Source organism: Fundulus heteroclitus, chromosome 20 (assembly GCF_011125445.2).
Source record: "Fundulus heteroclitus isolate FHET01 chromosome 20, MU-UCD_Fhet_4.1, whole genome shotgun sequence".
Classification (NCBI taxonomy): Eukaryota; Metazoa; Chordata; class Actinopteri; order Cyprinodontiformes; family Fundulidae; genus Fundulus; species Fundulus heteroclitus.
In genome coordinates this window covers 4,695,308-4,721,609 of record NC_046380.1, presented here as the reverse complement: position 1 = coordinate 4,721,609, position 26,302 = coordinate 4,695,308, and the positions used below count along the sequence as shown (strand labels likewise).

The window sequence follows — 26,302 nt, the reverse complement described above, 5'->3', positions numbered from 1 at the left end:
TCATACTGAGCAAACATGAAGCGACAGTGGGAAGAAAAACTCCCCATTAACGGGAAGGCAAACCTCCGGCAGAACCGGGCTCAGTATGAACGGCCATCTGCCTCGACCGACTGGGGTTACAGAAGACAAAGCAGAGACACAACAAGAGAGACAAAAAAGCACAGAAGCACACATTGATCTAGTAATCTGTTCTACATTAGATGGTAGTAGAGGGTGAGCCGTCTTCTCTGGATGATGTCACAGTTAACAGAACGCCAGACCAGGTGTACCTACTATGAAGAAAAAGAGAGAGAGCAAAAAGTTAAAAGCTGAAATGACGACAGTCATTTCGATGTAATACAATGCAAAACTGGAGAACAGTAGACTGAAGAACAGTAGAAATCAGTAGAGTGAGAAAATTAGACCCTGATGTCCTCCAGCAGCCTAGGCCTATAGCAGCACAACTATAGAGATAGCTCAGGGTAACATGAGCCACTCTAACTATAAACTTTGTCAAAAAGGAAAGTTTTAAGATTAGTCTTAAAAATAGATAGGGTGTCTGCCTCACGGACCAAAACTGGGAGTTGGTTCCACAGGAGAGGAGCCTGATAGCTAAAGGATCTGCCTCCCATTCTACTTTTAGAGACTCTAGAAACCACCAGCAGACCTGCAGTCTGAGAGCGAAGTGCTCTGTTAGGAACATACGGGGTAATCAGAGCTCTGATATATGATGGAGCTTTATTATTAAGGGCTTTATACGTTAGAAGGAGAATTTTAAATTCTATTCTTTATTTAACAGGAAGCCAATGAAGGGAAGATAAAATTGGAGAAATATGATCCCTCTTGTTGATTTTCATCAGAACTCTTGCTGCAGCATTTTGGATCTGGAGCTGTACTGACGCCTTTACGTGCTTCTCTTTAATCTAAAAATATTTTTGTGTATGGAGTAAAAAGTGAAAGAAGCAGTTAATAAAGCTGCCATGTGTGTAAATCCTGTGAATGAGAATTATATTTTTATTAAATAGGTTTCTGAGTAAACAGCACACATTGGTCTGAAGGACCTTGACTCTGCTTCCTTCAGGTCTCTCAGTCATGGGAAATAATTAAAGCTACATAGCCGCATTAAATGTTTATAAAGTCCAAAAATCGTTTGATCATGATCAAATAAAGTTATAGACACCAAGCCTCCATCCTGATGGTCGTTTCTGTGGATAATTTTTTTTTAATACATACCAATATAACAAGTTCTACTGTTTCATCCTCCCACACTGGTTACAACTCCCCGTGTGATAAGTTTGTATTTTAAAAAGTATAAAGAAGTTCCTGCCCTTTTAATCCTCTAAAACAGTCAAACAGACTGAAGGCAATTTATCCGGCGCAAAATAGCCAAAAAAGGCATATGTCATAGAGGCATATATCCTTTTAAATTGTATAATTTTTTTTAAACCGTGTAGTAACATCATCCCGCCACTAGATGTCAGTTTTCCCATAACTTTAAACAATGTCCAGAAATGTCCAAAAAGAGAAAAAGTGATTCAGAATGACGATTTTAAAGTGTAACTCACCCCGATATGAGCATATTTTGGCAGATAAACTGTATAGACTGGGACTAAGGTGCTGATTTTGTCACTGTGCATTTTGTTTATATTTCCACATCATCCACACAGGTGCAACCGGCCCTTTTTAATGGCTTTATGATTACGAAGCACACAAATGTAGAAATGAGTTTGACACGCCTGCTCTAAAACCATATTCCTGTTCTTCATCTTTTCTCCAATCCTTTCTTCAGTTTTTGATTAATATTTTTTATTTATTCACCAATTTACTTTTCTCTACTGTAAAGTTCCTTCTCTAGTTGGCCGATTAAAACCATTTGTGTGACAGAGCGGCAACTACTGTACAGGAGTGACCTGGTATTGTGACACGTCAACCATCTGTCACGTACAACAGAAAGTGTATGTCTTTTAATAAAACATGTTTACTTTCTCTTCAACTTTTACTCAAACTTTGGCGCATTAAAAACCGCATTGAAATACAATTCATAGAAATTGGCCTAATACAGGAAGTGTTTTTTAAAGACTGACCCAAATCCTGTTTTTATTGCTGAAAATAGACTGTTTTGTTTCAATTGAGTCGCAAAGAATTTAGCAAACTGTATGACCATCTTTTAATGAGAAGAAAATCTGACTGGGTAATTTTAGTTTGTTTTTAAAGTGGATTTTCTGGCCCTCCAGTACTTTTGACATGACAATTTTGGCCCCTGGTCCAGATATAAACCCCCAGTGTGTATTTTGTTCAGAGTTGCATTTGGAGTTGTATTTGGTAAAAGTCCAAGTCACTGACTGTAACGAGTAACTAAACCTAACATTGAAAATCTATCGGGGTAAAAGTATGCAATTAAGTTCAGAAATATAGTGAAGTAAAAGTTATCAAAAAAATTTATACTCGAGAAAAGTATAAAGTACTCCAAAATATACTTAAGTACAATAGTGAAGTATTTTTACTTTGTTACTATACAACATTGGTTTTAAGAGAAACATTTTGCCCCTCTCTGGTTTCTAGGAAGTATCGATAGTTTCCAACAGTGACTGATTTTTCAGTCTCCTTTAAAGTAACTAAATTCTTAGAGGAAATGTACTTTAAAGTCTGTGTATTTTGGATGTTTTTGGCTTTAGCCCTGCGGCGGTTCCGCCATGTTTCTGCAGAATCTGGGGTCACCTCTGCACACATCATACGACCAGTCTCTCTCTCACGCATGCATCCTCACGGCACGCATTCGCTGCAACTCTGAACAAAACACGGCGCCCCTCGGTTTTTCTTTTTCATGTGATTTTAATACAAAAACCTGTTATAGAAAAAAAAAAAAAAACATAAAAACCGACATAAGTTAAAACTGTTCGCTGTAGCGACGGAACCGCAGCAGCTCCCAGCGAAACAAACCAAACGATTACTTCTTTTTTTTTTATTGTCCACTGGAAGACGTAAGGCAACCTGATCCGCCGGCGACTGGAACCATCAGAACTCGCAGGTTTCCGTCTCCGCCCGGAACCAGAGGCTCCTGGTCAGTCAGTCAGTCAGGGTTAAAAAGTTTTACTTTATTTACATGTGGCTAAATATTTACACGTCTCCATTAGTGTCGATGCTGATTCTTCTGGACTGACTTCCTGAAATGATCCGGACTGGTTCTGGTTGCTGTAAGCAGTCGTGGCTGAAACCCTCGGCTCGTTTAAGATAATAATAATAATAATAAGAAGAAGAAGCTGCTGTGTCTGTTTTGGGTTCCACCTGCAGTCTCTCACAACCTTTGACTGAACCCAGACTCTGCTGCTCTGCTGACGGCCGGTTCTGCTGGTTCTGGTGGTTCTGATGGAGAACGCCTCCCTACATTCTGTTAAATCCTCCTCCCGGCCGACCGCCCCTGTACACGTTTCCGCCCGGACCTGCAGGACCGTAGAAACCCCCCAGGAGGTCCATCCCAGTCTGCTGGAAGCCCCAGACCAGGGGATTGCCTGTCGGGCCCAACCCGCCCGGCCAGAGCTGCGGGTGGGGCAAGAGGCCCCTCAGTCCTCCCAGAGGCCGCAGGGGCCCCAGTAAGGGTCCTGGGTGGAAGTGCTGGCCGTGGACCTGAGGCAGGTGTGGAGTGGGCCGAAGGCCGACACCCGGCTGGGGCGGCACGCCGTACGGCCAGATCTGGGCCGGCTGCTTCTGCTGGAGGTTCTGCGCGGTCTGAGCGGGCTTCGGGTCGTGATCCCGACACATCAAGATGGGGATTCTGGACTCTGGGTCACTGCTGTTCTGTGGGGCCGCTCATTTTGTGCGAATCTGCTTAAAATTTTCTGCTGCTTCACCTGAAGCCCCCCCAAGGAGAAATTAATAATAATGAAGCATATTTCTATGTAAATGAATCTAAACAGCTGCTATAATGATGATTTTACTGTCTGGACTGCTGCAGAGCGTGAACAGGATCATTATAACCGGATCAGAACCGCTCAAACACCGGCCGCTGTCTGTTTCCAGGGTCTGTAACGGAAGCAGAGGGAGCTGGAGACGGACCTGAATCCTCTCAGGAGCCGCCACGACAACGAGCGGCGCGGCGCCCCCGCGGCTCGCCGCACATGACGGCGCCGGTGACCCGCCGGACCGCGGCAGGAGGCGTGAAGGCGCTAACGAACAGAACCTAAATGCAGTTTTTAAATCAGCTTCCTGCCTGTTTGCAGTCTTTCGTGAAGGTAAAAGCAAAGCAGCGTTTTGAATTAACAATCAGAATCAGAACTTCACCGCTTTTCGGATCATGGGTGCGTAGACGAGACTCGGGAGCTTCCTCCATCAGACACCGACCCGTCTCCAGAACGGCTCCAGCTCAGGTTTCTCTTAACCCGCCCTGCCGGCACCAGAACGCTGCTGGACCGGTTTGGTTCCTGCTGAACGACCAGCGCCAAGTTCCTAAATGTGCAGTTTAGATTTTATTTATTGAAAATGTAATAAATTATGTGGTTTGTTGATGCCTGATTAAATTAAAGTTGTTTTTCTTTTTTTCTGTGACTCTCTCACATCATTTTATTTCTTTTTTTTATGTAAAAGTTTGTAGGTCTTTTAGTTAATGGACCCGACCAGCTGTGATTATTATGAAGGAGAGAGTTTGGTGTTTGTCTCGTTTTCAGGCGTTAATAAAATCTGAACACAAATCATCTGGGAAACAAGAAACCTCTGAACTTAACCCAAACAAGTTTGCCGGTACTGCTGGAGGAGCCAGGTGGTTCTGAAGGTAAAGGTCCTGTGATTTTTACCTGAATAGGACAGAGTGGCTCAGCGTAAAGCTTTACTACTTTGCCAGGAAATGGATTTAGGGTGATCAGGGGCCGCCATGACACGCTAAACAGAGGTGGGTAGAGTAGCTAAAGTTCCTACTCAAGTTTTGGTCCATGAGGCAGACACCCCATCTACTTTTAAGACTAAGCTTAAAACTTTCCTTTTTGACAAAGTTTATAGTTAGAGTGGCTCATGTTACTCTGCTCTGTCTTCTCTAAGCCCCAGTGGGTCGAGGCAGATGAGCGTTCACACTGAGCGTTCTCCACTGTCGCTTCATGTATTCTTGTTACAGAAATGTAAACATTTCTGTAACAAGAATAACACAGAGGTGTTGATGTATAACAACAGGAACTTTGGCCTGGTGTCTGATATATCAGACATCCTTCCAAGGATCTTGAAAGAACGCCCGACCTTGGAAAAACTAATAATACAAGCTGAAGCCCTGGGCGGCGTCACCCGGATAAGAAAATCAGAAGTATTGAAAGAGGATTACATTCGTCTGTTGAACTTAGTTGATGGCCTTAATGTCAAGGTGTTTCTCAGCGGCCCTCACGCACCCGTTAATTGTGGAGACAAGATTTTCTCCAGAGTTCTGATGCTAAACAAATGGCTGGAAAAAACATGCAAACAAACAACTGTAACCTTCATAGACAACTTTAACATATTTTGGAAGAGGAGACATCTGTTCAACAGAGATGGTTTCTCTCTAAATAGGTCAGGTGCAAAACGGCTGATTTCAAACATCTTCTATTCTGTGAACCATGCACCATCAGCTTTGTTCCAAAAAAAAGTACATCCAGTGTCACAACAAATGATAAGCCCAGTGCAGCCCGAACAAGCCAAGATAAAGATGGCCAGAAAGGTAACACAGAGAGAGGCTACGTTAGAGCTACAGGAGGATTCATCCCGGATCTCAAAAGAGGACCAAAAACTTCCATCCCCACAAACACCGATCAAGACTGCACACCCCTCCCCCTGTTCTCCACAAAGCCCAGAGGTTCCTTTTCTTGATTTTTCTCATAACATGAACAAAGTCCTTAAGATTGGTCTACGGTTGACATCCGTTCCACATATTAATTTTGAAAACCGCAGTTCTGTGACTAAATCAGCATCTTCCAAAGGACGCAGAGGTCCAGATCCTCCTTCTCCTCTACATATCACAGAACATGCCTGTCCTGAGGACCTTCAGATAACTTCCTTGTGATGTACACCGGGCCCTGGTCGCACGTTTATCAGACAAGACCGCTTTCAGCATCAGCCTGGGCCTCTTGACGGAGAATATGGAATATCTGTTATGATACGTGGCAGAAATAAGAAAAGCAAAAGGAAAACAAACAGGAATAATCAATCGTACTTAAAATAAACTGTCAGATGCAACCTGCCACAGAGACACCATCAACCACCAAGTCATATAAACTGGGTTTACTAAACATTAGATCTCTATCAGGAAAATCACTTTTAATTAATGACTTCATTATTGACAATAATGTTGATGTAATGTTTTTAACAGAAACATGGCTGCATGAATTTAGTGAAGCAGCTATACTGATGGAGTCAACACCTCCAAACTACAATTTTCTTTTTGAGAGCAGACAGCAAAGGAAAGGTGGAGGAGTAGCAACGTTGTTTAATGATTCACTAAAGTGGAAAAAGGTGTTTTTAGGAAAATTTGACTCTTTTGAACATTTGGCTCTCCAGGTAAAGGGCCCGGTACGAACTATGTTTTTGAATGTTTTCAGGCCTCCTAAGTCCACATCAAACTTTTTTAATGATTTTAGTGACCTCTTGTCTGTGATATGCGTTGATTATGACTGTTTAATTATTGTGGGAGACTTCAACTTTCACGTTGACAACCCTGAAGACAGAAGTGCAAAAGAACGGTGTGACACACTTAGAAACTTTGGTTTAACTCAACATGTTAAACAGGCAATGCACAAACAGGGACATATTTTAGACTTGATCATCACTAAAGGTCTAAACATTTCTAACGTCAGTGTGACTGATGTTGCCCTACCTGATCACTTTTCTGTTACCTTTGAATGTATAATTTCCAGTGACTCATTTAGCCAAAGGGACATCGTAAGAAAACGCACCTTTAAGGACAATGCCACAGAAACTTTTATTCAAGCTTACTCTGCTACTTCAACCTTGAGCTGCAACTCAGCTGATGAACTAGTAGATAACTTTTAGTCTAAAGTCTCAGACATCATTGACTGCATTGCTCCAGTTAAAGTGAAGGTTTTTTCCAGGAAGAATAAATCTCTGTGGAGAAATGCTCCAGCAGTTAGAAGTGAAAAAAGGGAGTGTCGGAAAACTGAACGCAGGTGGAGAAAGAACAGGCTGCAGGTTCACTATGACATCTATAAAGAGAGACTTTACAGATATAACTTACAATTGAAAAATGCAAGAGAATCTTTCTTCTCTGAGATCATTAAGAAAAACATTAATAATGCTTGTGTCTTATTCTCCACAGTCGACAGATTAACATATCCTTCTGTGTCCGTGGCTTCCGAACTCCACTCCACCAGGGCCTGCAATGAATTTGCTAACTTCTTTACTGAAAAAAATTCTAAAAATTAGAGGATCAGTTTGTACTTCCATATAAATACCAGAACCAAAGCTGTATTCAGCTGGAACTTATCCTGACAAAATGTCCCAATTCAGCCAAATAAACTCCAAAAGCTTAGAGATCATCATTCAGCAGCTAAGTTCCTCCTCCTGCTGCCTTGATGTTCTACCCACAGTTTTCCTTAAGAATGTTTTACCTGTCATAGCGTCTGATTTGACTCAGACAATTAACACGTCCCTTCTGTCAGGTGTTTTACCCCAGTCACTAAAAACAGCAATTATCAAACCACTGCTGAAAAAGAACAATTTAGACAAACTACTTCTCCAGAACTACAGGCCCATCTCAAACCTCCCCTTTATCAGTAAGATTATTGAAAAAGCTGTATTTCAACAATTAAACACCTTCTTAACAATGACCAGCCGCTTTGACGTTTTCCAGTCAGATTTCCGTGCTCACTACAGTACAGAGACCGCCCTTATCAAGGTGTTTAATGACATCTATATAAATACAGACTGTGGAAGAACCACAGTGTTGGTTCTATTAGACCTCAGTGCAGCATTCAATACTGTCGATCACTCCATCCTGTTAGAACGCCTGGAGAACTGGGTCGGCCTCTCTGGTACAGCTCTCCACTGATTTAAATCCTACTTAAAGGACAGGAATTTTTTTGTATCAGTAGGTAACTTTACATCAGAGATTACAAAAATCACATTTGGGGTTCCCCAAGGGCCCATCCTGGGTCCCCTTCTATTATACATGCTCCCTCTTGCTCAGATAATAAAAAACAACAACATCAGCTATCATAACTATGCAGACGACACACAGCTTTACATCACCATGTCACCAGGTGACTATGAACCAGTTCAGGCACTAAGTAAATGTTTAGAAGAAATCAATGCCTGGATGTGCCAAAACTTTCTTCAACTAAATAAAAACAAAACTGAAGTAATAATATTTGGACCAATAGAGGAGAGATCAAAAGTTAGCACACAGCTTCAGTCGCTTCAGCTAGAAACCACTGATCAGGCCCGAAACCTGGGTGTAGTGATGGACTCAGACCTGAACCTCCAAAAGCATCTAAAGACAGTTACAAGGTCGGCTTTCTATCACCTGAAGAACATTTCTAGGATTAAAAGACTAATGTCTCAGCAGGATCTGGAAAAACGAATCCATGCGTTTATATTTAGTAGAATTGATTACTGCAACGGTGGTTTCACAGGTCTGCCTAAAAGGTGGATCAGACAGCTGCAGCTGATCCAGAACGCCACTGCCCGCGTCCTCACTAAGACTAAGAAAGTAGAGCACATCACCCCAGTCCTAAAGTCCTTACACTGGCTCCCTATATCTCAGAGAATAGACTTTAAAATCCTTCTGTTAGTTTATAAATCTCTGAATGGCTTAGCACCTAAATACATCACAGACTTGTTATCAGGGCATCAACCATCCAGACCATTAAGGTCTTCTGGCTCCAGCCTGCTCTGCATACCTAGAACACGAACCAAACACGGAGAAGCAGCATTTAGTTCCTATGCTCCACTTATCTGGAACAAACTTCCAGAAAACTGTAAAAGTGCTGAAAGTCTGAGATCCTTTAAATCAAGATTAAAAACACATTAGTTTAGGGTTGCCTTCAACGGTTCTACTTAACTGAAACACCACTAGTGTTTTTTTATGTTCTATTTTCTATCTACATTTTATTCCTTCTTGCTTTTATTCTGTTTTATTTTGCTATATTTTAATCATGTAAAGCACTTTGCATTGTCTTTCTACTGAATTGTGCTATATAAATAAATTTGCCTTGCCTTGCCTATTACAACTGACATAGAAAGTACTCCTGGGTCAATGTGAGCTTCGGTGCTTTCTGTGTCTCTGCTATGTCTTCTCTAAGCTCCAGTGGGTCGAGGCAGATGAGCGTTCACACTGAGCCTGGTTCTGGTTCTGCTGGGGGTTCTCCTCCAGGAGTACTTTCTATGTTATATGGTAATAGTGGATGATCTGCCTCCTCTGATGATGTCACAGCTAACAGAACGCCAGACCAGGTGTACCCACTATCACTATTATCTACATTTGCAACATTTTGTTCAGTTTCTTTTAAAAATGTATTTTCCTTCAGTATTCTCAGGCTGGTTTAGTTTTTAGGATTTATAAAAAGAAAATATCTGCTGTCACTTGGACAAAAACCTTAAAAAGAAATACCAAAAAGGTTGTTTTTATCTAATGTCTGAAAATGAAGGAGAACATGTTGCAAGCAAAGTTAAAACGAAACCTTGGTAGAAAAAAAAAATCCCCAGAAAGCAACAGACCTAACAGGTTTATGCTCCGCCTCTCACCTAACACACCTTAAACCGCCTGGAACCAGTTTTCATTTCTGTCATAGAGACAAACCAGCAGCTTCGTCTGAGTCCAGGAGAGAAAAGAGGAGACCTCCAACCCTGAAGGTGAGTTGGACCCAGAACATCAATCAGAGTCACTTTGAGGAACGTTAGTAGAGGAGGGAGGAGAACCATGACTGACTGGACCTTCTGTGTTTTCAGCTTCACTCAGAGACTAAATGGCTTCCAGATTAGAGGAGGATCTCTGCTGTCCGGTCTGTCAGGACGTCTTTAAGGATCCGGTTGTTCTGTCATGTAGCCACAGCTTCTGTAAGGAGTGTCTGAAGAACTGGTGGAGAGAGAAAGCAGCACAAGAGTGTCCAGTTTGTAGGAAAAGATCTTCAAGAGGTCTTCCACCCTGTAATCTGGCTCTGAAGAACCTGTGTGAGACCTTCCTACAGCAGAGAGACCAGAGAGCTTCAGAGGGTCTCTGCAGTCTGCACTCTGAGAAACTCAAACTCTTCTGTCTGGACCATCAGCAGCCAGTGTGTCTCGTCTGCAGAGATTCAGAGAAACACACCAACCACAGATTCAGACCCATCGATGAAGCTGCTCAGAAACACAAGAAGAACCTTCAGGAAACTCTGGAACCTTTAAAGAAGAACCTGGAGCTCAGGAAGAAAGTTCTAGAGGAGTTTGATGAGACAGCAGAACACATGAAGGTCCAGGCCCGACACACAGAGAGGCTGATTAAGGAGCAGTTTAAGAAGCTTCATCAGTTTCTAGCAGAGGAAGAGGAGGCCAGGCTAGCTGCACTGAGGGAGGAAGAGGAGCAGAAGAGTGTGATGATGAAGGAGAAGATGGAGGCTCTGAGCAGAGAGATAGCAGCTCTTTCAGACACAGTCAGAGCCACAGAGGAGGAGCTGAGAGCTGAAGACGTCTCATTCCTGCACAACTACAAGGCTGCAGTGGAAAGAGTCCAGCGCTGCCCCCTGCTGGAGGATCCACAGCTGCCCTCAGGAGCTCTGATAGACCAGGCCAAACATCTGGGCAACCTGGCCTTCAACATCTGGAGCAACATGGAGAACATGGTCTCATACACTCCTCTCATCCTGGACCCAAACACTGCTGGTTCAAAACTCATCCTGTCTGAAGATCTGACCAGTTTGACTTTAGGAGAGGAACAGCAGCTTCCTGATAATCCAGAGAGGTTTAGATGGTGTTCTGTCCTGAGTTCTGAGGGCTTCAACTCAGGGAACCACAGCTGGGATGTTGATGTTGGAGACAGTAAAGGCTGGATGCTTGGTGTGATAGAAGAGTCTGTCCAGAGGAAGGGAGACATAGAGTCTGGGTTGTTGGTTCTAGGGTTCTATAAAGGTGAATACTCAGCAGGGTCTCCTTCATCTCCTCTCATGTTTCTCTCAGTCCAGAAGAAGCTCCAGAGGATCAGAGTGAATCTGGACTGGGACAGAGGAAAGCTGTCCTTCTCTGATCTGGACACTAACATACACACCTTCACACACACCTTCACTGACAAGATGTTTCCATTCTTCTACACTGTGGGTAAAGTAAAAATGCTACCGATGAAGATCTCAGTGAGCAAACAGCAGCTCTGATGTTCTCAGCATGAAGAACACAAAGTCCAGATGAAACCTTGATGATCTGATTGAAACTCAGTGATTTTAAACAGAATCTTGGAGCTTCTTATTCTGAATTACTTTGAATTTAAAGTTAGTTCTTGGGTTACTTTATATTTTGGGTTATTAACCAGATTTATTTGTAGGTTAATAATTATTGAAATGTTTAATAAAAGGCACTGGATTTTATTTAGGGGATTTAGAGGGAAGGGTCCTGAATGTAAATGCATGCCACACTTTTCAGATATTTGTTTTTACATTTTCATTTTGCTCCACATAATAAAATCTCAGCAGATTTATTGACATTTATGTTTTTAATGCTGCAAAACGTGGAAAAGTTAAAGGGGGATGAACTCTTCTGCAGGACGCCGAATGTGAAGCTGAATAGTTTTTATAGTAAAAGTCAAATTAATGACAAAAAATGTATAAATTTTATTATTAAAATGGAACCACTCTGGTGCAAAGCCATGTCTCGTGTAAATGAGCAAGTAGCTTTATACTTTGGAATAATAATCAATAACGAAGAAAATCTATTAGCATTTAAACATCCTGTGGACCCACACTTGATATGCATCAGGATCGCCTTCTGTTATTTTGATGCATTTCCTCAACATTTAGATTTTTTTGCTCAGTATTTGAACTTTATTCTGTTAGAAAACGAAAAAATAACTAGTTGTCCTTGATTGATCCAGAAACTCCTTCATGGCCGATTGTATTAAATTTTTTGCAAATCAAGTAAGACTAAACAAACTACCGGCCCACACACGTAAAAGAAGAGTTTTACTCTTTTTATTCAGCTTAATTAGAACCAAAAGTCCACCTTCTCCTATCATTTAAAGTAAATTGAGTTTTTTACCATATGAAACTTTGTTCAGAAAATAATAACGTTTATATCTTGTCTGTTTACAATATTAATTTGTTTCTAGTCACGCTGATGACCAAATACTATATATTTGCAAAATATTACTACAGTCACATCTCTTCATTTGCTCCGTTAACGCTGCTGTTGTTCAATAAAGTTTGGTTCAAAGAAATGGAGAAGAAATTGATGCGGCTGCCGCTAATTGGCCCCTCCACGCATCAGGTGATGAGGTTTTGTGGAGTGGAGGACTAGTCCGACCAGGTTCTTCGGTGTTCGGGGGGATTTTCTGCTGGACGCGATGGAGACGTTAAACAAACTGAAGTATCTGGACGCTTATCCCAAAACTCAGGAGTAGTGATGGTTGATGAGGCGTTATGAAGCGTTTAGACACGTTGCCAAACTGTATTGATATTGTGTCACTAAATACTGACACCTGCTGGACGTTAAAAATCCCTACAGGCAACCTAGTTGACAGACTTAACTGACACTGATTGATGACCTAGTATACACAATAATACAACTTAAGTAATTGTGTGTTGCATTGTATTATTTCATATTTTCATTTCAATTTAAAATATCTTTGATTTTTTTTTTAGATACAGTCAATAAAGTATGTGAACCTGTATCATAACGTAATAACTTCTGAGTAAACATGTTGTGAATGAGGATGCTTGTGGACTGGCTTTTTTTTTTTTTTTTTTTACAAAATTTAATTAAAAAAAAGAAGTTGTTTCAACATTTTGATATTAAGTCTGTTACGTTTTTTTTGATATCACTTTTCCAGCTGTAGAAAACACCCGCTCACACACAGATGACGCTGGCGTGCAGAGAAATTGTAATGAAAAGCGGAAGAGGTTTGAACAGACTGTCTTTTGGTTTTTCCAGTCTATCATAGGATCTTGGGACCCTCTGCTAAGTATCTATGCACCTCCTGGATGGCATCAGCTGTGGCACTTTGGGTGACTCTTTTGAACATTTGGCTCTCAAGGTAAAGAGCCCGGTACGAACTATGTTTCTGAATGTTTACAGGCCTCCTAAGTCCACATCAAACTTTTTTAAGGATTTTAGTGACCTCTTGTCTGTGATATGTGTTGATTATGACTGTTTAATTATTGTGGGAGACTTCAACTTTCACGTTGACAACCCTGAAGACAGAAGTGCAAAAGAACTGTGTGACACACTTAGAAACTTTGGTTTAACTCAGAATGTTAAACAGCCAACACACAAGCAGGGGCATATTTTAGACTTAATCATCACTAAAGGTCTAAACATTTCACAGGTCAATGTAACTGATGTTGCCTTATCCGATCACTTCTCCGTTACCTTTGAATGTATCATTACCAGTGACTCATTTAGCCAAAAGGGACATCGTAAGAAAACGCACCTTTAAGGACAATGCCACTGAAACTTTTATTCAAGCTTACTCTGCTACTTCAACCTTGGGCTGCAACTCAGTAGATGAGCTAGTAGATAACTTTCAGTCTAAAGTCTCAGACATCATTGACTGCATTGCTCCAGTTAAAGGGAAAGTTGTTTCCGGGAAGAAAAAATCTCCTTGGAGAAATGCTCCATCAGTTAGAAGTGAAAAGAGGGAATGTCGAAAAGCTGAACGCAGGTGGAGAAAGAATACACTCCAGGTTCACTATGACATCTATAAAGAGAGACTTAACAGATATAACTTACAATTGAAAAATGCAAGAGAATCTTTCTTCTCTGAGATCATTAAGAAAAACATTAATAATGCTCGTGTCTTATTTTCCACAGTCGACAGGTTAACAAATCCTCCTGTGTCCGTGGCTTCAGAACTCCACTCCACCAGGGCCTGCAATGAATTTGCTAACTTCTTTACTGAGAAAATCCTAAAAATTAGAGGATCAGTTTGTACATCCACACCAGCTCCAGAACCAAAGCCGTACTCAGCTGGAACTTATCCTGACAAAATGTCCCAATTCAGCCAAATAAACTACAAAAGCTTAGAGCAGATCATTCAGCAGCTAAGTTCCTCTTCATGCTGTCTTGATGTTCTACCCACAGCTTTCTTTAAAAAAGTTTTACCTGTCATAGCGTCTGATTTGACTCAGATAATAAACACGTCCCTCCTGTCAGGTGTTTTCCCCCAGTCCCTAAAAACAGCAATTATCAAACCACTGCTGAAAAAGAATAATTTAGACAAACTTCTACTCCAGAACTACAGGCCCATCTCAAACCTCCCCTTTATCAGTAAGATTATTGAAAAAGCTGTGTTTCAACAATTAAACACCTTCTTAACAACGACCAGCCGATTTGACGTTTTCCAGTCAGGTTTCCGTGCTCACCACAGTACAGAGACCGCCCTGATCAAGGTGTTTAATGACATCCATATAAATACAGACTGTGGAAGAACCACCGTGCTGGTTCTATTGGACCTTAGTGCAGCATTTGATACTGTCGATCACTCCATTCTGTTAGAACGCCTGGAGAACTGGGTCGGCCTCTCTGGTACAGCACTCAACTGGTTTAAATCCTACTTAAAGGACAGGGAATTTTTTGTATCAGTAGGTAACTTTACATCAGAGATGACAAAAATCACATGTGGGGTTCCCCAAGGGTCCATTCTGGGTCCCCTCCTATTCAATATCTACATGCTCCCTCTAGCCCAGATAATAAAAAATAACAACATCAGCTACCATAACTATGCAGACGACACACAGCTCTACATCACCATGTCACCAGGTGACTATGAACCAATTCAGGCACTGAGTAAATGCCTAGAAGAAATCAATACGTGGATGTGCCAAAATTTTCTCCAATTGAATAAAAACAAAACTGAAGTAATAATATTTGGACCAATAGAGGAAAGATCAAAAGTTAGCACACAGCTTCAGTCGCTTCAGCTAAAAACCACTAATCAGGCCCGCAACCTGGGTGTAGTGATGGACTCAGACCTGAACCTTCAAAAGCATCTAAAGACAGTTACAAGGTCGGCTTTCTATCACCTGAGGAACATTTCTAGGATTAAAGGACTGATGTCTCAGCAGGATCTAGAAAAACTAATCCATGCGTTTATTTTTAGTCGAATTGATTACTGCAACGGTGTTTTCACAGGTCTGCCTAAAAAGTGGATCAGACAGCTGCAGCTGATCCAGAACGCTGCTGCCCGCGTCCTCACTAAGACTAAGAAAGTAGAGCACATCACCCCAGTTCTAAAGTCCTTACACTGGCTCCCTGTATCTCAGAGAATAGACTTTAAAATACTTCTGTTAGTCTATAAATCCTTAAATGGCTTAGCTCCTAAATACATCACAGACTTGTTATCAGCGTATAAACCATCCAGACCACTCAGGTCTTCTGACTCCAGCCTACTCTGCATACCTAGAACCAGAACCAAACATGGAGAAGCAGCTTTTAGTTCCTATGCTCCAATTATCTGGAACAAACTTCCAGAAAACTGTAAAAGTGCGGAAAGCCTGAGTTCTTTTAAATCAAGATTAAAAACACATTTGTTTAAAATTGCCTTCAACTGTCCTAGTTAACTGAATCACCACTTTTTTGTTCTATTTTCTATCTATATTTTATTCCTACTTGCTCTTATTCTGTTTTATTTTGCTATGTTTTAATCATGTAAAGCACTTTGCATTGTCTTTGTACTGAATTGTGCTATATAAATAAATTTGCCTTGCCTTGCCTTGCCTTGCCTTACCTGCCCACTTCAATGTTAAGATGTTGCCAAATGTTATGTAAAAAGAACAAAGTGGCATTTTAGTACATGATTTATAAACAACAAACTGCTCAATAACATGCCTGAAGTAGGGGCAGACAGCTTTTGTGAAGATGGTCCTGGCTGGGGCTCATTTGGGGTCGTCAGATAATTTATTTCAATATTCTCAGCCGCACATCGCTTATCTAACACAACGAAAGAACGCTCTCAGTTCTGAACAATTTCTTTGTGCTACTCTTCATTTTTATGCCAACGGCAGCTTTTTAATAACGTAGGAGATGCAGAATTTTTTTCAGAGGCAACTGTATGTTGCGCTGTCAGAAATGTTACTCAGTTATAGTTTAAAGGTGTTCCAGCATGAAAGCAATAATTTATTCTGTATCACATTTTGGCCCTTCCAGCTCTAGTTTTCCATTCTAGTCTATGTGGTAATATAAAGCGAGGTTGGCACAAATTAAACACCTACAAGATAATCAGTGTCAACTCATTGTTAGAAGGATTGGTGAACAATGGCAAAAAGATGAGCATATCAGTTATTTAAATAACACACACCATCCCGTCGTTGATTGCATGTGTTGAATATAGCCAATTAATGCTTTAGTTGAATACCGTTAAACATAAGGAAACTTTTAACTTAACCTTACCTGGTTAAGCTGTACTTCATCATGATTTGCTGCCATGTCATTTCAATGTTTTTAGTAATCAATGCCCCCCCGCCCCCCACATACTCCCCCTTTAGTGTTGAACGAGTGAAGTGTGAGAAAACGGCTTTAATTCTCTATTACATAACGTTCATATTGCGCATGCATTAACTTTTTCAACAATTCTCTCTTGAGGTTTTCAGCAGCAACGGCGTTGTTTCTTATCGTTTAATATCATCCTTATGCCTTCTTTAAAGATTTCTAATTTTACTCGCAGGATATGCACACTTCCAAGCTTTTTTTCCTGTCGTTGCCATGGTGAATCACGTTATTTGCGTTCCAGTGATCGGGCGTTTTTTCATGCTCACGTTCAAGTCATGGTTGATCAGACGCTGTTTTCTTTAGTTACCTGACTTATATCATCTGTTCTGAAACCAGAAACGCTGAATATGACAGAGTGATGTAGAACTACTCAGAGTAGCAGCTTTTCTACTCAGTGTAGATTTTTGCTGAAACGGAGCTCAGATGTCCTCCAGTAGCCTAAGCCTATAGCAGCATAACTATAGATGTAGCCCAGGGTAACATGAGCCACTTTAACTAAAAGCTTTGCCGAAAAGGAAAGTTTTACGCTGCAAAAACGGAACTAAAACTAAGTAACATTTTCTTATGAGTGTATTTGTCCTTGATTTGAGCGGGTAAATAAGATTATCTGCCAATGGAATAAGATTTTTGCACTTAAAACAGGAACAATCCATCTCCATCATCTTACTGCAAGTGCAGGATGTCTATCTTATTTTAGGAGTCAAAATACTCATTCTATTGGCAGATAATCTTATTTACCTGCTCAAACCTAGGACAAGAACACACATTTTAAGAACATTTTACTTATTTTTAGGTCAGTTTTTGCAGTGTAAGCTTAGTCTAAAAAGTAGACGGGGTGTCTGCCTCACGGACCAAAACTGGGAGTTGGTTCCACAGGAGAGGAGCCTGATAGCTAATGGATCTGCCTCCCATTCTACTTTTACAGACTCTAGGAACCACCAGCAGACCTGCAGTCTAAGAGCGAAGTGCTCTGTTAAATCAGAAGTGCTCTGTTAAATCAGGCACGCTTTGAACATTTTTGCTTTAAATTCAGTCGACATGAGAAGCATGTGGACCGAAGTAGTCTGGTCATGAGTTCATCCTGTAATGGGTGGGTTGTGATAAGATTGGGTTTTACCGGGCTGCTGTTACATGTCTATTAAAAACCCATCTTTCCCAGTTCCGGATTTGGCTATAAATGAGGAAATATTGATCAAGAGGTAGAACAGTGTAATATGCATATTTAATTCATAGAAATTAAATATGGAGACAGAGTCTTACATTACCAATCAAGATGTTTTCCCGCGCGGTGGAGAAGTCTGTCTAACTTTGAAAAGTCTGAACAAATTTTTTTAAGGGTGAGACCATCCCATGTTTTTAGGAGGAGGGGAAAATCTGTTTTGAACAAAGGAATTCTCTTTCTGACCCACCACCTCAGCAATAAAACTCCATGTTTATCTTACGCTGGAGCAGGGAGAGACAGACACCACTCTGCTTTCCTCAGTAACCCCAACTAAGATATATTTTTAATTCTTAACAACCCCTCTGTTTTGATCATCAGATCAAACCAATAACTAGGCTAAACTAAGTTTATGTCTTGAAACCCTTAAACAAAATGTAAATGGTAATGTGTAATATTGTAACCCACTGACCCCTCTGTTGGCGACTCATGAAAGTTCAAATGTTCCCCTTAAATGTAAAGTAACCCAAGTATAAGCTAAAAAGCTACTAAACCTATCTGAATCTCAAACCTACTAGAATTAAGAAAAGTAAGCACCTTTATCCGAGAGGTGCAAGGCTAAATGTGCAACTACCAGAAACTATTATATGATCTAAATATTACTTTAAGAGTCCTAACCTAGATTAACAAAATGTCTTTTTAGAGATTAAGATAACCTGTGAAAGCACTACACTCAGATCAAACCACATAATAAAAAGATTATCATGATATGCAGAACCAAGAGTCTAACAATACTAATATTGAACACCTTATGAATATGGAACTTATAAGAAATATGCAGTGGTTACAAAACTCTCATTTTCTTTTTTCTTTTTTCCACAATGCATTCAATTGTCATGATGTCTTGCATCTCGGAGATGTCTTCTTCTCGCCTTTAAAGAACATGGTTTAAAGAGTCAGTGTTCCAACCGCGGTCTCCACACATCTGTATGTTATTCTATATTAAAAATAAAAAACGAAAACAAAATAAAACATCCAGCTGCCTCATCCGCGAGTGGCAAACGGCGCCTCGAGCTGCCCTCGTTGCCGGATGGCACGGGTGGGTGGCAGTTGAAAACCCTTCCAGTCAGCCAGCTTGACCAGAAGTCTGGCCTGTGTTGTTCCCTTAAACCATCAGTTGCTGATACACATGGCTCCTGGAATGTGAAGGGCCCCTGACCTCTGGCCCACCACATCTGTCTGTTGATGACCTTAGCGCGCATCCTTCGAGGTTGGGGGTTGGTGGACTCCCTTCACATACTTGGACTCTCCTAATTTCATGTCTCCTGAAACTTACACAACAACCGTTTAGATATCAAATGTCGTGTGCTACCTGTAATTCTGGAGGTTGACTTTGGTCCCGAAAAGCTCCTTTCAGTCATATGGAAACATATCCTGTAATGAAATTAACTGAACACTCCCACAAGAAACACACTTCACAGCTTTTTCACCCCATTTTCAATTTAGTCTGTGCACAGAATTTTAGCCAATTGTGTTTAGAATTCTCCCCATTAATCCTCACCACCTTCCATTGTTCCATCTCCAGCCTATGGGAAACCTATTTTATAAATGTAATAGTTAATGAGACACTTTATCACAATTCCTCTTTCCTGACGCTGGGCCTCTGATTGTCCTGCAAAAGAATGCTTGCACAAAAACTTTATACCTCCGGTGGGAATCGCCATGTCTGTGGAATCAAAAATTTGTTAATTTAGTTTGAAATCAAAGTACATTTTCCTGTAAGAATGTCAGAATTGCTTTTTTGGATTGAAAAATTGCCATAGATTGCACCACTTCACACACACCATTTCTGTAACCTGTATTATTATTTCAGATGTCCACTCTGTGTGCTGCAAAAAATTCCTGTTTTAATCCCATAGAAAACGCAAACCTTCATCTGTTAATTTTACAGCATTTTTTAAAGTCATCCTGCAATGAATTCCTCACTTAGTTTACCTTCAATAGATGCCATCCTCATGTCAAAAAGTCCTGCATCCACCTTTTTGCATCAATTGATGTGCACTGTTTTGTACCAAACCCCTATTTTGTTACTTACCGTTCTATCTAGTTGTTACAAATCCTGATCCAGTTAACTTAACAGATTTATGTGGCTTTGAAACCTTAACTAACCTACCTGACACACCAATGATTTTAAACTAAACTAAATATGCATTAAGTTACCCTCTGTTTATCTCTGTTTTATCCAGTTTTTCATAGTTTATGTAGTTTTTCTATTTAATTTACCATTTACTGTATTGTCCTGCTTAAACTGTTTAAGCCTTTTTCCAAGAACCCCCCTCATAGAATCTGTCTCTAGCAGATACGTGGTGTCTGACACTTGCCCACTAAATCTAATTTATGGTTCCGGCCTGTTTTGGGAGTCAACTGAACAAACATTCAGAGCTATGGGTAAGGTCTTTTGTTTTTTTTTCCTTTTGTTTAAACAACCATTATCTGATTTACAATGCAGTTACATACCTCCGTGGGGTCCTGCACAAGAACCCTTCATCCAAATTACTTGTGCTAAGGGTTGATATAAAGTTTAAGATCTATATAACTTTACTTTACGATACAGTGTTATCATATAAATGCTTATGTCATATCCCTCTGCTTGGAACAAAATTAATTTTGTTACAAAACATTAACAAAGAATAGTATTAGTCATCGCAGGGAATCAATTAACTGCAAACAATTATCTGAATTGAAGTATGAAAAACACTGCCCTATATCCTGGATTCAAATCAAAACATAATGCAAGTTCATAATACCACAGATCTGCAAGAAGTCCTTCAAAAGTTGTGTAAGATCAGTGTACCCATTGAAATGATGACTGTTAACTAATTTGCTCACAGCAAGTTGATGGTATGAAAATGCTGAATGTTCCAAAGTACTTACATACTGATAAAATATTGGGTTTTACCTGAATAAAACACCCGGTAACAGCAAATTCTGGTGAAAATCTGATATGTTTTAGCAGGCAACAGTTATATTGTACAATAGAAAAATCTCAATACTTGTGAGCTAATAAGAAATAACCTAACTAATTTGTGTAACCTAAAAAGTCTCTGCAATGAATAGTGTTTGGTTGAAAAACAAGACGTCTCACCCAGAACACCGCTGTGCATGCTAGCGAGAGGCCCCCGCGTTGTAAAAGCTGACAAGAACTCCCAGTCTGTAAATTTATGGCATGCAGCTGTGAGCATGCAGAATCACAGAACCCTAAATGTGAAAAATATCCCCACCCCAGTGAATTTTCTGCTAATAATTGTGATGGTAATATACACCTTCTGCTGTCAATTATGAGCAATATGGTCCTGGACATAATAGAATTAAAACTCATGTTTAAAAGGAACATACCGCAAACCTGTACTGCTGGTATCTGCTCAATCAGCTGCCTTAAGAAGTTATTACCCAGCTCCAGACCGTTTGCCTAGGAGCTCAAACATAAAAATATGAGAACAGATAAACTGTATAAACTAGGACTAAGGTGCTAATTTTGTTTATATTTCCACATCATCCACACAGGTGCAACAGGCCCTTTTTAATGGCTTCATGATTACGAAGCGCCCCAATGTAGAAATGAGTTTGACTCGCCTGCTCTAAAACCATCTTCCTGTTCTTCATCTTTTCTCCAATCCTTTCTTCAGTTTTTGATTAATATTTTTTATTTATTCACCAATTTACTTTTATCTACTGTAAAGTTCCTCCTCTAGTTGGCCGATTACAACCATTTGTGTGACAGAGCGGCAACTACTGTACAGGAGTGACCTGGTATTGAGACACGTCAGTCATCTGTCATGTACTAAAGTGTATGTCTTTTAATAAAAAACGTTTACATTCTCTTCAACTTTTACTCAAACTTTGGTGCATTAAAAACCACATTGAAATACAATTCATTAAAATTGGCCTATTGGGTAGCGCTGTTGCTTTGCAGCAAGAAGGTCCTGGGTTCGAGTACACCCCTGGGTCTTTCTGCATGGAGTTTGCATGTTCTCCCTGTGCATGCGTGGGTTCTCTCCGGGTACTCCGGCTTCCTCCCACAGTCCAAAAACATGACTGTTAGGTTAATTGGCCTCTCCAAAACTGTCCTTGGGTGTGAGTGTGTGTGTGAATGGTTGTTTGTCCTGTTTGTCTCTCTGTGTTGCCCTGCGACAGACTGGCGACCTGTCCAGGGTGTTCCCCGCCTCTCGCCCAGTGAACGCTGGAGATAGGCACCAGCAACCCCCGCGACCCCATGAGGGATAGGCGGTTTGGAAAATGGATGGATGGATGGCCTAATACAGGAAGTGTTTTTTAAAGACTGACCGAAATCCTGTTTTTATTGCTTAAAATAGACTATTTTTGTTTCAATTGAGTCGCAAAGAATTTAGCAAACTGTGTGACCATCTTTTAATGAGAAGAAAATCTGACTAATTTGTTTAATTAAATACCGCATGCGCTCATATTTTGTGGAGCAGGTCAGAAAACAATTTTAAATCACAACACTTTGTGTAATTTTAGTTTGTTTTTAAAGTGCATTTCTGGCCCCCAGTCTGTATTTCCTTCAGGGCGAGACCAGGGAACGAACGCCGTCTATGAATAAACCGTCTTTCCGCTAAGCTGGAGCAAACATGGACCCGTTTCCTCAAGTCTTTTTGATAATGTAGTTTTAGGCAGTTTTGTATAAAGTACTGAAATCTCGGAGTCAAGTAAAAGTATAAGTACCTCTCCAAAATATGACTTTGGTAAAAGTCCAAGTCACTGACTGTAACGAGTAACTAAACCAAACATTGAAAATCTATCGGAGTAAAAGTATGCAATTAAGTTCAGAAATATAGTGAAGTAAAAGTTATCAAAAAAAATTATACTCGAGAAAAGTATAAAGTACTCCAAAATATACTTAAGTACAGTAGTGAAGTATTTTTACTTTGTTACTATACAACCCTGGTTTTAGGAGAAACTTTTGCCCCTCTCTGGTTTCTAGGTAGTATCGATAGTTTCCAACAGCGACTGATTTTTCAGTCTCCTTTAAAGTAACTAAATTCTTAGAGGAAATGTACTTTAAAGTCTGTGTATTTTGGATGTTTTTGGCGTTAGCCCTGCGGCGGTTCCGTCGTGTTTCTGCAGAATCTGGGGTCACCTCTGCACACATCATACGACCCGTCTCTCTCTCACAGACGCATCCTCACGGCACGCATTCACTGCAACTCTGAACAAAACACGACGCCCCTCGGTTTTTCTTTTTCATGTGATTTTAATACAAAAACCTGTTATAGAAAAAAAACAAAAACATAAAAACCGACATAAGTTAAAACTGTTCGCTGCAGCGACAGAACCGCAGCAGCTCCCAGCGAAACAAACCAAACGATGACTTTTTTTTTTTTTTAGTGTCCACTGGAAGACGTAAGGCAACCTGATCCGCCGGCGACTGGAACCATCAGAACTCGCAGGTTTCCGTCTCCGCCCGGAACCAGAGGCTCCTGGTTCCGATCGGCGCAGAAGTCAGTCAGTCAGTCAGGGTTAAAAAGTTTCACTTTATTTACATGTGGCTAAATATTTACACGTCTCCATTAGTGTCGATGCTGATTCTTCTGGACTGACTTCCTGAAATGATCCGGACTGGTTCTGGTTGCTGTAAGCAGTCGTGGCTGAAACCCTCGGCTCGTTTAAGATAATAATAATAATAAGAAGAAGATGTTGTGTCTGTTTTGGGTTCCACCTGCAGTCTCTTACAACCTTTGACTGAACCCAGACTCTGCTGCTCTGCTGACGGCCAGTTCTGCTGGTTCTGGTGGTTCTGATGGAGAACGTCTCCCTACATTCTGTTAAAACCTCCTCCCGGCCGGGCCGCCCCTGTACACATTTCCGCCCGGACCTGCAGGACCGTAGAAACCCCCCAGGAGGTCCATCCCAGTCTGCTGGAAGCCCCAGACCAGGGGATTGCCTGTCGGGCCCAACCCGCCCGGCCAGAGCTGCGGGTGGGGCAAGAGGCCCCTCAGTCCTCCCAGAGGCCGCAGGGGCCCCAGTAAGGGTCCTGGGTGGAAATGCTGGCCGTGGACCTGAGGCAGGTGTGGAGTGGGCCGAAGGCCGACACCCGGCTGGGGCGGCACGCCGTACGGCCGGATCTGGGCCGGCTGCTTCTGCTGGAGGTTCTGCGCGGTCTGAGCGGGCTTCGGGTCGTGATCCCGACACATCAAGACGGGGATTCTGGACTCTGGGTCGCTGCTGCTCTGTGGAGCCGCTCCTGCGTTCGCTGGCTGCTCCTGGTCGGGCTGGGAAGTTCTGGAGGGGAAACGACGAGAACAGTAGGACTGGGCATGAAAATCGCTACCAAGATTAATATCGATGTTTTTAAAAACGATTTAATATCAATATTCTGGCTTTCAATATTAATATACCTCCCAACCCCTAGGGGGCGTTATAACAACGTTACTACAGCGCGTCATTAGCCACCTAGGTTGTGGCCTCTCCTTCAATCATTCATCGCACCTATGCTCAATCGGCTGAAATCAGGGAAGCTGTCTTGTGAGACATCTAAAGTCAAAGTTAGTGGTGAAAGCCCCAGGAAAGTAAATCTCCAGGAAAGTGAAAATAGCCGGGTAAATGTGTATGGGAACTAGGGCCGTGCATAAAAATCGCTACCAAGATTAATATCGATGTTTTTAAAAACGATTTAATATCAATATTCTGGCTTTCAATATTAATATACCTCCAAACCCCTAGGGGGCGTTATTACATCGCACCATTAGCGTTCTCAGCGAGGAAGAACAAGTGAGACGAATTTGCGGAACGGCCGACAGGATTTTAGATGCTCATTTGTTCCTAAAAATCAGACGTTTGGGCACATTTTTGGTTTCTGTGATACGTTAAATGCATTGAACCAAATTAACTTTAAGTTCCTGGTAAAATATCAGTGTTCAATGAATTGATCATAAATATTTGGCTGGTTTTGTTTACTGAATGACCTTGAGCATTATTTGAAAGTAATAAATATTAATATTGTAGTCAAATCTAATCAAGCTGAGCTATATAGTGAATCGTATCGACTCATCCTTGATGACACCCAGCCCTGTTGAACATGTTGATCCAGGAATGTCATTCTAAATTTTCACTCGGTCTTAGGATTTAATAAATTATTTAGCTTTCTATAACGATACTTTAGGACAGGAGGTTTGTATGATAATTACCAAATTAGTGCAGCCATGAATCTTAGCTAACGGACTTTTCGCTGCCCGCCACGAGACATCAAAGGATGCAGGAAGCAATCGCACTTTTCCCAAATGACCCAAACACTTCCTGTCCCAAGAAACGAGGCTCCAGAGGCTGAGAGACGGAGCGTCGGCCACGACTGAAGCCTCTGGAGGGTGATCAGCAGGCGGACCGTGCAGACGGCCGCGCCTACCGCTGGTGAGCGGACGCGTCTTATTTGAGAATAAACTCCACTGAATAAACAGTGATAAACAGCTAAGAAATAATTTTTTCCAACACAAAGGAATGTTTATGCTGTGTCCCACCTCAGAGTCAACCTGGACGCTCCGTCTCGCTTTCTGCCTCTTCTTAACACTCAAAGTGTAGAAGGCCTCAGCTTCACCCTTTAAAACTGCAGACCTGGATTATTGCTGCATGCAGGCGGTCCGTTCAGATCCACCAACAGGAAGAACCGCTGCGATCGTTCGGGCAGGAACTCAGTTGATGGAAACCAAAGTGGATCCGGTCGAGTTTACAAGTAAAACGCTTCATGTGCGGAGTTTGGATCACATTTTACTGTGAAACATCAATATGTCGTTACCAGCGGCTCCAGCACCGATCCACCAGCTGGACTCGTTTGATACTTGACTCCATAGACGACGATTTTAATTTTATTTAAAGCCTATAAGTACACTACTACCACGTGATGATGCAATCATGCGCTTTTAACCATTCCCGGTGGAATGCCCTGCAACGCTAACGCAAATGGCCAGCGACGCTAATGGCCAGGGATGCCAATGCCATGCGACGCCAGCGCTAACACCCCCGCAAACGCTAACGCCCCGCAACTCTAACACCCCGCAACTCCAACGCCCCGCGACGCTAACGCCCCCGATGCTAACGCCCTGCGATGCTAACGCCCTGCGATGCTAACGCCCTGCGATGCTAACGCCCTGCGACGCTAACGCCCCGCGACGCTGACGCCCCGCGACGCTGACGCCCCGCGACGCTGACGCCCCGCGACGCTAACGCCCTGCAACGCTAACGCAAATGGCCAGCGACGCTAATGACCAGGGATGCCAATGCCATGCGACGCCAGCGCTAACACCCCCGCAAACGCTAACGCCCCGCAACTCTAACACCCCGCAACTCCAACGCCCCGCGACGCTAACGCCCCCGATGCTAACGCCCTGCAATGCTAACGCCCTGCGATGCTAACGCCCTGCGATGCTAACGCCCCGCGACGCTAACGCCCCGCGACGCTGACGCCCCGCGACGCTGACGCCCCGCGACGCTGACGCCCCGCGACGCTGACGCCCCGCGACGCTG

General features: G+C 41.9%; 2 protein-coding genes across 5 annotated transcripts in view; one reads left to right on the top strand and one right to left on the bottom strand.

Moving 5' to 3' along the window:
- Positions 1 to 26,302, bottom strand: part of LOC105938223 — a 179,892-nt gene that overhangs the window by 116,763 nt on the left and 36,827 nt on the right. The window contains exons 28-29 of one of the 4 annotated variants that reach the window (XM_036151582.1): positions 23,571 to 24,067; positions 2,946 to 3,339 (exon numbers count right to left, since the gene is read on the bottom strand). The exons of 2 other annotated variants lie outside the window; for them this stretch is intronic. In XM_036151582.1, coding sequence (XP_036007475.1) covers positions 23,611 to 24,067 — 457 coding nt within the window. In that variant the 3' untranslated portion in view covers positions 2,946 to 3,339; positions 23,571 to 23,610. Of the gene's footprint in view, positions 1 to 2,945; positions 3,340 to 23,157; positions 24,068 to 26,302 lie in introns of those variants that run through there. One more of the 4 variants, XM_036151581.1, reaches the window with a different exon arrangement.
- On the top strand, positions 9,732 to 11,630 carry LOC118567181 (nuclear factor 7, brain-like). Its single transcript, XM_036151640.1, has 2 exons — positions 9,732 to 9,795; positions 9,892 to 11,630. Exon 2 carries the CDS (start codon positions 9,909 to 9,911, stop codon positions 11,283 to 11,285), a length of 1,377 nt encoding a protein of 458 aa, XP_036007533.1. The 5' UTR covers positions 9,732 to 9,795; positions 9,892 to 9,908; the 3' UTR covers positions 11,286 to 11,630.